Here is a 14,610-nt window from a genome sequence, read left to right on the forward strand (position 1 = left end):
TTTAATGCTTGTGTGTTTAAGGCTAGGTGCAGAAAACAGTGAAGTTCCATTTAAAAAAACAAAGTTAGTACCATTATCTCAGAGGATATTGATGCCATGACAAAATACTGTAAGTCTGGTACCAATTTTGAAAGTGAAAACAGAATGTCAATATCTTTAACCATTCATGAGTTATTTGAGATGAACAAGTTAGCTGAATAGCCATGTGTATACAGTATTTTACAAATGTTTACTGATTTCATTTATAAAACCATGTAAGTTAAGTCTGACATAATTGTTGTTTATGATGATTGTTGTTTAAAGGGGCCTAACATCGAGGTCATTGGCCCTGACATGATTGTACTGTATGTATAACAAACAAACCACATTATATCAAAGGATATACAAGATAACCTCAGGGATATTCACATCAACTAAAGGGATTTGTGCAGTCACTTACTCTTTTACATACTTGCAGTAGTATCTGTTATTGACGGGACGATCTCTTAGCATGTGAAAGGTGACATTCTTGTCCATCACTCAAACAGTTCTCCAGATTTTGAGGCACATAAGTGGGCATATCTCTCCGTCAGCAGTTTGTCGTGATGTACTCACTTCTTTGCACTCTGTAGTTCTTCGGAGTTTAATTATTTATTTATTTTTTCATTATTGTCAATTTCGATCTGATTTTTTTCATTCTTGTATAAAAGAAAACCAAGTATCGGGTTAATATTAAAAGATATTGACAAGTTTACAAAGCATTTCTAACGTTGCTGAAACAATCTCCTTAGCAACACTCTTCACAATCTATAGAGCTAGTTACTGGCTCTTAAACTTTCACATTACTACCACTGATATTTCCCTTTATTTTTCACTGTATCAGATAAAGGTATAGAACAAAAATTCACCATCAGTAGCAGCGATTAGGGGGGAGAAAAAAAAATTTATTCCATTTTAGCCACCTGACTTGTTTTAAGTTTTAACAGACTGAAGAACCTAAGACTTATTTTTAAAATTTGCCTGAAATTAGAAATTATAAAAAAACAATCTGTACAACCCCTATTGCTTTTTCTGCTAATTCCTTCCTTTAATTTTGTTAATTACTAAGACAAATACTTAGGAGAAATACTCACAAAATGTCGTTCATTGTGGCTAAACGATTCATATGGCGCAGCAGTGTGCAGCAGGTGCTGCGACGAAGGGTAGAAGGGGTTATATTTTTTGCCAAAATCATAGACACTGAGGAACGATTCACCTGGTTGCCGCGTGCATTATTCAGTCTGGCAGTCTCTTTAGTGTCTGTGTAGTTCTATCTGGTGCTTGTTACTTTGTTAGTGTGTAGTCAAATACTAAATGATATTTTAATTGTATAATCACACCAAACTTCTATTTAATTTTAATACATGTGTAGGCCTAATTATTATCCCTTTGGTGAAAGTTTTATTGTATAGTACTATTATTACCACACTTAAGTTGCTAGACTCAACCTTTATGTCTCTATCGAAATTTGGTCAGAGAGCATTAAAAAATGTACCATTTTGTAGCTACTTTTTCAATGTTTATGTACTCCCCCAGCCTCTGCTATTGCCCTTAAACCCTGGTACTTTTTGCTGTCTATACATTTTTGTGGTCCCCCACTTCTAAGTCCCACCATGTGCTATTTTCGTGTAAAACAACTGTAAGAGAGATGCATCAAGTTTTATATTTTAGACCCCTTCTGAAGCATTCCCTCCTGGTGAAATCTTTCAACAACTTATAGATAACCTTCTACTTGACCTTACTCTAAACTGAAATATCAAGATCCATTAAAACACACCCATCCATTTCCACATGATGCAATAACAAACCCAGACATATATTAAACTGAACTCAACATGGTTCATTACAAAGGACTCAGTATTCTTGTCACAATACAATATTACTGATTGGAATGTTGTGGATAAAAGCAATGGTATCATATAAAATACTCAATCAAATAAAAAATGACTCAGTTTCTAATTTTTCATGGAAATCACTATGCTGGCATCCTAAGAGTGCCAATGACGGCAGACACCAGTGAGTACTGTACTGCTCTGTCATTTTCTATTAAGTATGCTCACTAATCATTCCTCTCAGCGCCTCAAAGCAGGAATTGAATAGCGTGAATACTATGATGAACTAGTGTGTCATACACCAATAAATTTCAGAATATGTATGAACCAGAGGAATGGTATGCTAAAAAAAAAGTTATCAAACTTCCCAGCTACTTCCTGTCAATATTCAGGGAGGCTGTTCTACTAGGGATGAGTGGCAGCAGAAGAGTGAAAGCACATCATAATAAACAATAGTCACTGTTATGTTACAGATGATCAATTTTATGGGTTTTCAATATCATAAGCTCTCACATTCAGCTTTCTTCCAATACAGTGATATTAGGGCATCAGTGTAAAGGGAGTCCTTCCTCATTCATGACTCCTCCCTGTCATATTCTTCAAGCCATTGTTCCTTCATGATTTCTTTATAATTTTTATAGTCATCTTCACAAATTTCCTTGTTGATATGGGCTGATGACCACATGGTTTTTACCTTAAGACAATCATGACAAAAACCACCACCTTCACCCGTTAACATGAATGAACAATATTTCCATGTTAGCAGTGCTTGACGGTGATATGGACTATGCAACAAAAGTCTAAATTAAGAAGTTCCGTTATCATATTCAGTACGGTAAAACTGTATAAGAAATAAGTGATTGGAAATTGTATTCATTATAAATAATTTCACTATGTAGTATTTATCGACAGGACCACTAATGACATACAGTAGATATTTCAGAATTTACTTTTAGGCTTCCCTGAACTACCATTTCACTCAGCGTGAGTAAAATTATGTGTGGCTTAGACTGTAGTGCAGGGTTTCCCAAACTTTTTGTGCCTGACACCCAGTCAGCATATTGCATGCATGCCCAAGGGCAAGTTGGCCGTGTGGTTAGGGCAGTGCAGCTGTGAGCTTGCATCCGGGAGATAGTGGATTCGAACCCCACTGTCGGCAGCCCTGAAGATGGTTTTCCGTGGTTTCCCATTTTCACACCAGGCTAATGCTGGGGCTGTACCTTAATTAAGGCCACGGCCACTTCCTTCCCACTCCTCGACCTTTCCTATCCCATCGTCGCCGTAAGACCTATCTGTGTCAGTGCGACGTAAAGCCAGTTGGAAAATAAAAAGTCGTTCTGACATTGTGCTCCTTAAAAAGTCTTCACTCATTTTAAAGTAGAGAAGCACCTGTCAGGTTCAGTCATTGTTATGGGGGTGGTCAGTATTATTCGGAGCAGAGTGAATACTTCTGTGCAGCATTCATTAAGTCCAATACTCAACATTGTCCATACATCTTCATAAGTACGGAGAGGCTTTGGAACTCCTGTCTTTGATACAAAACAGTCAGTTCCGTCACCAGTCGCTCTGTGCACAAGAACGGGTAGGCTTCAATAGTGACATGGAGCTCACTGGATGAAAAGTGGAAAACAGTAGATCCTTCAAAAAGAGATGTACTGAACAACTTTGCAGCAGACAAATGCTTAGTTAAAGCAAAGCAAATCTTTCTTTTGCCTGATGGGATATAGTGCCACACTCATCTTTTACAACTATGCCCTCATTGTTTCATATCCTATTCCTCACTGGAGGAGTGTTTTCTTCAGGTTGATGGACTAATAAAGGAATCTTGTTTCTCTCTATATTGATAGCCCGGAGAAATTCATTCACTGACTTATGAATACTCAATGAGTTAGCAACACGATGTTGTAGCTGGCTATACAATATGTCCACATAAAGCATGATGCAGTAGAAAAATGTAAGCCAGAAATTGAAGTCATGATAATTTATCATGTTTAAAAGCCCTGTGGCTACTTGTACATTTGCTTGATTCCTGTTGTTTTGAAGTTCCTGGAACACTCTTGAAGTGACTCTTTATTTTTGCAGACTGTGTTAATGAGTCGGCTATTAAAATTCCACCTTGTATTACATCCGCAAGGGATCCTTTAAGTTATGCCATCCAACACGTCTAACCATGAAGGCGATTTGGAAACAAATGCTGGTATCGCAGCTAGACTGCTGAAGAAAATTCGGGTTTGTCGATTCTGTGATGCGGCTTTCTCCATAATTAAATTTAATTGATGCACAGGGCAATGCACAAAAGGTGCATGTTGGTAGGACTTTTTAATTATTGTCTGTACACCACCTTTTTCACACTCATCACTGCCGCCCCATCGTACATTGGCGCGATAAGTTTATCAGTTTTGCCATTCAAAACAACCTCTAACTGCACCAAAAGACACTTTGCAAGTCCTTCTGCATTCTGAGTTTCAGGATTAGAGAATTCCCAGAATCTCTCATACCGGAAAACAATAGCCTGTTGAGTAAGTTCAGAAACATCCGTCGTATCATCCGGCATTACAGCTAAGAAATCTGTTTGTTTAATTTCACTTCGTATTTCTTCTTTACACACCTCAAAAATATATTCTAGAAGCTCATTCTGGATAACCTTGGATGTTCCCCTAAAGACAGTGGACTTTTGACTTGAGAAAATCATCTAACTTCCCAGCAAATTTTAATAATCCTCGGAAAATGCCGAGATTTTATCTTTGGCTAGGGGGGGCCCTTGGGCATGCATGCAATATGCTGACAGGGTGTCGGGCACAAAGAGTTTGGAAAACCCTGCACTACAGTCTAGGCCACACATAATTTTTTTAAATCGTGGCCAATAATTATGGTTGTCATGCTAAAATGTTGCTTTATGAAAAGTTTATCCTTGTTATTCTAAAAAGGAATGTTATGAGTTTACGGTATGTGTAAATCTTTTTAAAGTTTGTGAGAAGATTTTGGGTAGCAGTTTCTTCCTTTGTTTTGATTGTTTCGAACTCTGTGGTCTTTAATGAAAGTTGGAAAACGCATTACTGGACTTCATCTATATTGTCTCTTGGACTCTTTTCAAATCCCATGTTAATCTTGTATGTAATTTGCAAGGTCAATTGTCTAATATATTCCATTATCCGAATTGTCGAAAGATGGTTCTTTTCTCATTTCTGCTGCCTACCATGGAAAACCTCTCCTATCCCCCTCCCAGTGTTGCTTCCTATCACTCTGCTCGTTACTGTTTGTTTTACGCAGAAGCTTGGTCTCACCAACCTTGTTAGGAGAGCTGGTGACGTATTCTCGCCATTGCTTTGGAATCATCTTGTTTCTCAAACAGCGCCGATGCAAAAATACTATGCCAAAATAACTTGTGCTGCAAAATTGCATTACAGATCCTCAGCTAGGGTGACCAACTCTGAATTTTCAAATGCAGGACAGACTCTTAATAAAAGGATGACTTTTCATAAAAAATGAAGGATGCTGAATGTAGATGCTGAAGTTGTAGCTATTTTTTGCTGATGCTTATCATCTCCACCCACTTTCGACAATAAAGATGAATTGTTTTCTTGTAATAAATAATTGTTTAACTCTCCACATGGCATGATTTTAAAGTTGAACTTCACTATTAACATACCCTTAACAGACTAGGTCAGCAAATGGTTTCTTTCTTCTGACCACTGTGTATTATTCAGGGAAAACACTCTTTCAATGGTTGCATTGCAATCTGGGATAGCGAAATAAAACTGACAGATTTTAAACACCTCACTAAATGTTCCAGTGTTAGGGCTATATTTGAAAAACTCACACCACTGCTTATCTAATGTTGTATGTTTATCAGTTTTAGAACTGCTAGTGTAATTCTAAACATTTAAAAATTGGTCAAAAAGTTTAGAATTGTTTATCTCCACACCTTTAGATTGGATATACTCGCGACAAGGAAGAACATCTTCAAATTTAATGTTTTTCATATGTGAAGTTTAATCCATTGGAAATACTTAAATTCTTCCATCATAGGGTTACTCCACTTTAATAGATATTGAATGCACATTTCATAAAAAATCAACAACATATTCTAAAAAATGCGATACCATTTTCAGCGAGGGATTTCAGAAACAGTTTGACTTCAAGAGATATAAACTTATTTTCCATTTTATCATTAAATCTCACTTTGGTGAATACCTGTCTTAGTTCATCTAAAAGCCAGGGTAGGGAGGGAGAACATGAATTGATTGGTGCAGCTTGCGATTTCATTGCAAGATTTCATTGCTGGATAAATCAGAGAGCATGCGCATCAAATAATCAAGTGAGTAAATGACGTATTCTGACACGGGTATCCAGAATACGGACTGAAATGAAGGAAATTCAACAAGAATAGCTTTGCCACAGAGAAAACAATAGAAAACTGTACAACTAAGAACATGATATACAAAAAGCCTGACATTTAATAGCAAATAATACCGTATTTACGCGAATAATACCCGCACATTTTTTTAAAAAGTTGGGGCATGAAATTGGGGTGCGGGTTTTATTTGCGTTAATGATGGCATTTTTTTTCAAAATCAGCCTTCCTAAATTTAGGGTGCGGGATTATTCGGTGACGGGTATTATTCGCGTAAATACGGTGGCGGGGATTATTCGCGTAAATACCTGTATTTACGTGAATAATACTCGCGCATTTTTTTAAAATTTGAGGCACGAAATTGGGATGCGGTTTTTTGCGTCAAAGTTGGCATTTCTTTTTTTTTTCAAAATAAGCCTACCTAAAGTTAGGGTGCGGGGATTATTCGCGTAAATACGGTAAATGCTTGCCAGACAGAGGACAAGCATTATAAATGCCAGACGGTTGGTCACCCTATTCTCAGCAAGCAGACTTTACCACCATAAGTCAGCAGCTCTCAGCCCTTTGACTAATTAAAATTTCTGCTCTCCCTTTCAATAATGGAATGGAGCTTTAAGGAATATTCTCATTTTTTCATGTTTGATTTTAGGAGTTTTGACTGCACGGTCGTTAGTTCCAAGTGCTGTGCTATACAAATTTTCTGTAAAGGAGTGTTGTTAATGTGCTTGTAGTAGTTTGTGTAACTGTAATTACTTAAGGTTTATACTGGGATAGTTGCAAAAATAATGATGAATTAATTTTGCTGGCTACAACATTACAGTCGGATATAATCCTCATAAGGCTGATCCTCTGATGAGTGTGGGCAGTGTCTACCATGTGTAGGAAACTATGTGTGATTGTGCTGGTGGACAATGTTGTGTTCAGTGTGTGAGTTTCAGTAACACTGGGGACAGCACAAACATTCAGTATGCAAGCCAAGGGAATAAAAAGTTTACAATTACAATCTTTTTCCCAGTTGGGATTCAAACCCTAGGTCCCAAGGCCCAAAGTCCAAAACACTGACCACTAAGCCATGGAAATAGAAAGTTTCAAGGATATCACTCACGCTTTAACTTAGAGAAGGTACGGGGCAGTGTTAGATTCAGGATGGCTGCCTTCAGAATCAAAATTCACACCTGTTTCTCCAGCCAACTGCTGAAGTAAATGCAGGTTTCTGGGAACATGAAGAGAGTAACGACTGGAGAAATGGATGTGGTAGGTTCAATAGATATGGTATCTAGCTTTGACCTGGATGAGTATAAAGTCAACATAGACATAATCATGGTGCCATAGAGAAGAAACATCTACTAAATACCACCAAATAAGACAAGATAATAGAATTTTCAGATGAGCCAAAATCAAGCTCCAGTATATCATAAAGGTGCTGGCATGAAATGAAGTCATTCCCTTTACTGTGGCTATTCTATCAACTGGCTGGAAACAGAACAAAAATATTGAGACGACTGAGAGAGATACATCAGAATGATGTATCAGAAGCAATGATACCTACATGAATTGTCAAGTGCCTTAAATCTAATATGACTATGTACTGCATTTTACTATTGACAAATTTTATTAAACTACTACTTTCAGTTTAAGTTTTCTGCTTCCACAATTTGTATCAAAAACTTGGCCAAACACACAGTCCTCTGGTGCACTGAACCCCAGCAGGGCCTCTTATAGCACAGTGTCATTCTCAGAACAGTTCACTCCACAACACAGCTAAGGACAAAGGTAAATTTGCACACCATGCTGAATTTCGTGTAGTCAAGTCTGTCTGACCTACTCATTGAGCATGCACTCCTGTATTACTTGCTCCGGACACACCAACCATCTCATAACTCACCCAGGATTAACTTATGCCCTCCAGCTTCACTCTTTACATAGGCCAGTAGAAGAATCTTGATGATGGATGTTGTAAGTTCCTCTACTAGATCATTCCTGCTGCCTCTCCAATTTTGGTCTGCTTCTAGCATCTTTGAAGGAGTTTGTCTAACTTCTATATCGCATGTCTCAACAATTCCCAGGGCTTATTGTTTTACCTGCTACTGGCTCCATCCACATTCTTGCCCCCCTGCTGATATTATCACCTCCTGTTGCCCACCGTACTGTCAGCTCTCATAGTCACAGCACATAACTGGATTACAGCCTGGAGACAGCTAAAATGAGAATGGCTTGGAAATTCTGACAGAAATTTAACTTTGTCTCTTTTATCTTATAAATAACTGGTTTCTATCCATGTGTAACTCCTTAATATTGGGACAACAAATTTGAACGTGCTGACCACACGACACCTCGTAATCTGCAGGCCTTCTCTAATAATAATAATAATAATAATAATAATAATAATAATAATAATAATAATAATAATAATAATAATAATAATATGACTACATGGCTGAATTGTCAGCATTCTAAATTTTAGTTCAGATGGCTCTGGAATCAATTCCCAGCCAGGCTGGGGATTTTACCTATGAATTGTTAATTCCCCTCACTTAGGGACTGAGTGTTCGTGATCTTAATATAATTCTCTCCATGTACATACAACACATCTCATCACCAACCACCACAGAAACGCTCAATAGTGAATATATCCATGCAGAGAGTGCTGACATCAGGAAAGGTATCCTGTAATAAAATTAGTTTAAAAATCCACATCATTGAGCAAGTTGGCCATGCTGTTAGGGTCACATAGCTGTGAGCTTCCATTCAGGCCTTGGTGGGGTCGAATCCCACCTTTGGCAGCCCTGAAGATGATTTTCTGTCATTTCCCATCTTCACACCAGGCAAATTAAGGCCATGGCCACTTCCCTTCCAATCCTAACCACTTGCGTTGCTGAAAACAATGTGTTAGCACGAATGTTAAATGACTAGTAAAAAAGAAAATATTCATCAGGTGCTTACCTCAATATTGGGGAAAAAGCCAATAATAATAATAATAATAATAATAATAATAATAATAATAATAATAATAATAATAATAATAATAATAATAATAATAATAACTACTTTATGGTTTTCAGAGGTGCCAGAAATTTTCAGTTCTGTTATGCAAGGAGTTCTTTTATGTGTTGGCATATCTACCAACATGATGCTGATACATTTGAGCACCTTCAAATTCCATGGGTCTGGGTCATGATTAAAGAGCTTACTTGGGCTCAGAACGCCAGTGCTTCTACTATATGAGCCGCTCAGCTAGACCATCAACAGATAAAGGGATGTAGTGGTAGTAATAGTAATCGTAGTAGTAGTAGTAGTTGTGCATTTTCCAAACAAAACTTTTGGCAGAAATATTTGTTTAAATTGGTTACATTAATGCTTTCACGGCCCGTACTTATAGACATGATGCTATATAGACTTTTGCGCTTATGCCATGTCAAGAAAATAAGGTGAAATTCTTAATGATTCACAGAAAACTGTGCTCTGCGTCCTCAGAAGAAATCTCGACTGACCACGAGAAAGGCTTCTTAAACAATGACCCTTTGAAATTTTGAACGTTATACTAGAAGTGGAAATGGTACGTTCATTCACCACCAGATGGCCCCCAGGACATGGCACAATGCTAGCGTTCGAAGCGGAGGCTGACCGAACCCTCACAATCAGACTAAGCGAACTGCTTAGTTACTTGTAACTGCTTAGTATAACGTAGTATAGTATAGTATAGTATAGTATAGTATAGTATAGTATAGTATAGTATAACGTTCAACATTTCAAAGGGTCATTGTTTAAGAAGTCTTTCTCGTGGTCAGTCAAGATTTCTTCTGAGGATGCAGAGCATAGTTTTCTGTGAAACGTTAAGAATTTCACCTTATTTTCTTGACACGGCATAAGCGCAAAAGTCTATACAGCATCATGTCTATAAATTGGTTACATTCTGTGTGTTATATATTAACTCAGGAGAGTTTCAAGAGAAGTATAAAGTGTACATGTTAGTCATTACTTTTTGCAGAAGGGACAATACTGTGGCCTACAGCCTCTCTGTTATGTGTGCCACTGGCTATAATAAAATCACACAGCAGAATTAAGAAATAATTTATAGTTTTACTTTTTTTCCTTGCAGTGCTACATTTGAGGATGACTCAAAGGATATCTGGCACTATGAAAATAGTGTAGAACAGTATCAGTCAACAGGAGGGACCAGCTTATCAAGCATTGAACAACAGACCATCGAGCTGAACAAATGGCTTTTGATTCGAACTATCAACTGATATCTTGGAGTTCATTAACAGAAATGTTAAGTTAATGTTATATTTTAGAATCAAGATAGATTTTTTCACCTTTCCTGGCTAATTTCCTCACATCATTTTATTTCTCTCCCTTCAGACTACAAGGTTGTATCACATACATGCGCCCAGTACATCAGTCCACCTCATCCATTTGCTCTAGAGTTCAATTTCCTGACAGTATGTTCTCAATTTGTTGAAGACATCGAGGTCTATATTGACCTCAGTCCTCCTGATTGATGCATCCTATAGAATTTTGCAATAAAGGTTATAGTTCACAAGATATAACTTGCAAGGCCATGCCATGCCTTGTATGCAAACCAGTGTACTGGTGGGAAGCGCCTGAATTTATACCTTCTGAACTATATCCCAAGCTCACTAATAGGGCCTTGTACTCTCAAGGACAAAGATGATTTAGTTCCTTCTGCATAGTGTAAATGTGACTCTGACAGACACAACCTATACAGATAGGATCTTATTTTGAGAAGTAGGCACTCACCCATGGCTTCCACATAAAATTATGGGCCCAGGACCCAGAATCAGAAGCAGGCCCTTTCTTTTTGTAATTTTTGTAATTTTTCATATTTTCCTTTTTATTTAGGGAGAGAAAGAAGTTGGTTACCTTCCCATCTTTTATTGAACCTGTCTTCATGGCATGGGCCAATGTCAATGACTTGTGTGGAATAGCATTTCATTTCACTGTAAAAATTACTACATATACAGCAGACCCTCTGTTAACTGAAACAAAGTGGGGAGAGGGGGTTTCAGATAATCAGAATTTTGGATAATAATTGAATATCACTTTTAGAGATTAAGAATTGGTTTTTGAATGTTTAGATGAAAGTAAATGAAGACAATAGGCTACATACTGTATATAATACATTATTGACAAAGTATTTTAATACTGGAAACCCAAACTACCTAGCTGTATTTACAAAACAGAACGATATTCGATAGTGCATGTACTGTAAATACACTGACTGACAGTGACAATGCAACACCAAGGAGGAGTGGTTCGAAAGGGATGAAAGTTGGGAAAAAAACAGAGACGGCACGGACGAATAATTGATGTTTATTTCAAACCGATATGCAGGTTACACAATGCGCACGGCATCGACTCAGTAGGATGTAGGACCACCGCGAGCGGCGATGCACGCAGAAACACGTCGAGGTACAGAGTCAATAAGAGTGCGGATGGTGTCCTGAGGGATGCTTCTCCATTCTCTGTCAACCATTTGCCACAGTTGGTCGTCCGTACGAGGCTGGGGCAGAGTTTGCAAACGGCGTCCAATGAGATCCCACACGTGTTCGATTGGTGAGAGATCCGGAGAGTACGCTGGCCACGGAAGCACCTGTACACCTCGTAGAGCCTGTTGGGAGATGCGAGCAGTGTGTGGGCGGGCATTATCCTGCTGAGACAGAGCATTGGGCAGCCCCTGAAGGTACGGGAGTGCCACCGGCCGCAGCACATGCTGCACGTAGCGGTGGGCATTTAACGTGCCTTGAATACGCACTAGAGGTGACGTGGAATCATACGCAATAGCGCCCCAAACCATGATGCCGCGTTGTCTAGCGGTAGGGCGCTCCACAGTTACTGCCGGATTTGACCTTTCTCCACGCCGACGCCACACTCGTCTGCGGTGACTATCACTGACAGAACAGAAGCGTGACTCATCGGAGAACACGACGTTCCGCCATTCCCTCATCCAAGTCGCTCTAGCCCGGCACCATGCCAGGCGTGCACGTCTATGCTGTGGAGTCAATGGTAGTCTTCTGAGTGGACGCCGGGAGTGCAGGCCTCCTTCAACCAATCGACGGGAAATTGTTCTGGTCGATATTGGAACAGCCAGGGTGTCTTGTACATGCTGAAGAATGGCGGTTGACGTGGCGTGCGGGGCTGCCACCGCTTGGCGGCGGATGCGCCGATCCTCGCGTGCTGACGTCACTCGGGCTGCGCCTGGACCCCTCGCACGTGCCACATGTCCCTGCGCCAACCATCTTCGCCACAGGCGCTGCACCGTGGACACATCCCTATGGGTATCGGCTGCGATTTGACGAAGCGACCAACCTGCCCTTCTCAGCCCGATCACCATACCCCTCGTAAAGTCGTCTGTCTGCTGGAAATGCCTCCGTTGACGGCGGCCTGGCATTCTTAGCTATACACGTGTCCTGTGGCACACGACAACACGTTCTACAATGACTGTCAGCTGAGAAATCACGGTACGAAGTGGGCCATTCGCCAACGCCGTGTCCCATTTATCGTTCGCTGCGTGCGCAGCACAGCGGCGCATTTCACACCATGAGCATACCTCAGTGACGTCAGTCTACCCTGCAATTGGCATAAAGTTCTGACCACTCCTTCTTGGTGTTGCATTTGCTCTGTCAGTCAGTGTATACTACTATGGAATTTTGTTTTCTGAAAAGGTCTTCTATTTTCATTTGTTTCTTCGTTCCCCATTGTTTGCTAGCCACTATGTTATGCCACTGTTTCATTAGCAGAACATCAGAATAACGTAACAAATTATGTTTCTTTAATTTGTTTTTGTAATTGTTGTTTTGGTTAAAGGATATTTCAGTTGAAAGTGTTTCAGATAACGGAGGTTCTACTGTAATAACACTCTAATTAATTAAAACCACATTATAATTGTGGATATTTTTACTTCACAATGGGCAATGGTAAGTCTATAAATGAGCAAAAAGCTTTCTATTCAATTTTATTATTGTGCAAAATTAAAATTTAAACTTAACATTGACCACCTTCTTCTTTCAACAGCTTTGCATTCTTTTACTGCTAGCTCCACCCATTTCCCTCTTTTGTGTAAATTCCTCCCAACTTTTCTTCTCTTACCATTTTCTTACATTTCTTTTTATTATCAGGACACTTCCTTTTGCTTTCTTCTTTTTTTATCTCTAATCCATTTTTGCCATGCTTTCTTCTTTTCTTTCACTCTTGTCAATGTTCTACAGTAAGCACTCTCTGCCCCACTTACAAATGCCCTTTTGAAGTTGGACCATTCATCTTCCACATTTTGTACCCCAGTAATAATATTTATACAAACTGTCATAGCATCCTTGAGTTTAACTCACAATTCAGGCTTTTCATTACTTCCGTAAAGATGTAAGAACACATCTCATTAACAGAATGACAAAATTCTTCATGTATCATTGAAAAACAAATTTAGCAGTGTGGCCATACGGCCCATTTTCACCGGGAGAGTCCTCTTTGGTTTGCAATTTCATCCTGTTTTCCAAACTTTTTTTTTTACAAATTAAAAAAATACTATTTTAAACATTTTGATAGTAGATGACGATGTGAAGTTTAATGACCTTGTGTATAAGGGGTGAACAAAAAATGCCACACGTGGACGTCGGCATGTGGTTCCTCGTCAAAATACACGACAAAAGTTCATCTTGCAAAACTTAGTCCCACCAATAGGCCTGAAAGCCACGTTCACGGGTGACATGTGGGTTGTGGTCAGCCCAATAATGGCTGTTGTGATGGTTGAAAATACCTTCCCGAGTGAAGCTACATTCTTCACTCCATATCACATTCATTATAAAATGTTCGTTATCTTCAACTTGTTGCAAATGCCATTCACAGAACTGTACTCATTGAATGCGGTCTTCTGGCCACTGGTGTTCAGTTAACGTGTAATGATATGGATGCAGTTTTTCGTCGTGCAACACGTCAACAACCAGTGTTTGAGATACCTGGAACTGCCTTGCCATATCACGGGTACTTCGCCAAGGTGATTGGTGAACGGCTTCAAGAATGTCGTCCTCTGTTTGTGGAGTACGTCTAGTCCTTGGACGACCTCTGTCCACTACTTGTGGACAAAGATTACCGGTTTCCCACAGGCTCAAGGCGACGAAAAATATTCTTATCGGGATGGCGCCTTTGAGAGTACCGTGCTGCGTACTCACAAGCAGCAGCAGCAGCAGCAGCTTGGTTATTGGATGCACCCAACACTAAAAGCATATTGACGTATTCGCCGTTTGTGTACTCCATCAGGATACCGCCCTACTACATGCACTTGACAGAACCAGTTATGGTTGTGCACTGCGTGGTTAGTCATCTCATGCATTCAGTTGAATGGATCACACTGTCATGTGTTCGACTATTGTCATGTGACAACTGGATGTC

The 14,610-nt window shown here is 39.4% G+C and overlaps 1 protein-coding gene across 1 annotated transcript in view; it reads left to right on the plus strand.

The window, feature by feature from the left end:
• Positions 1-12,007, plus strand: part of Argl (Argininosuccinate lyase) — a 228,375-nt gene extending 216,368 nt beyond the window's left edge. The window contains exon 12 of the mRNA XM_067141512.2: positions 10,304-12,007. Coding sequence (XP_066997613.2) covers positions 10,304-10,451 — 148 coding nt within the window. The 3' untranslated portion in view covers positions 10,452-12,007. The remainder of the gene's footprint in view (positions 1-10,303) is intronic.
• Positions 12,008-14,610: the final 2,603 nt, after the last annotated feature.

The sequence above is a fragment of the Anabrus simplex genome, chromosome 2 (genome assembly GCF_040414725.1).
Source record: "Anabrus simplex isolate iqAnaSimp1 chromosome 2, ASM4041472v1, whole genome shotgun sequence".
Taxonomy (NCBI): Eukaryota; Metazoa; Arthropoda; class Insecta; order Orthoptera; family Tettigoniidae; genus Anabrus; species Anabrus simplex.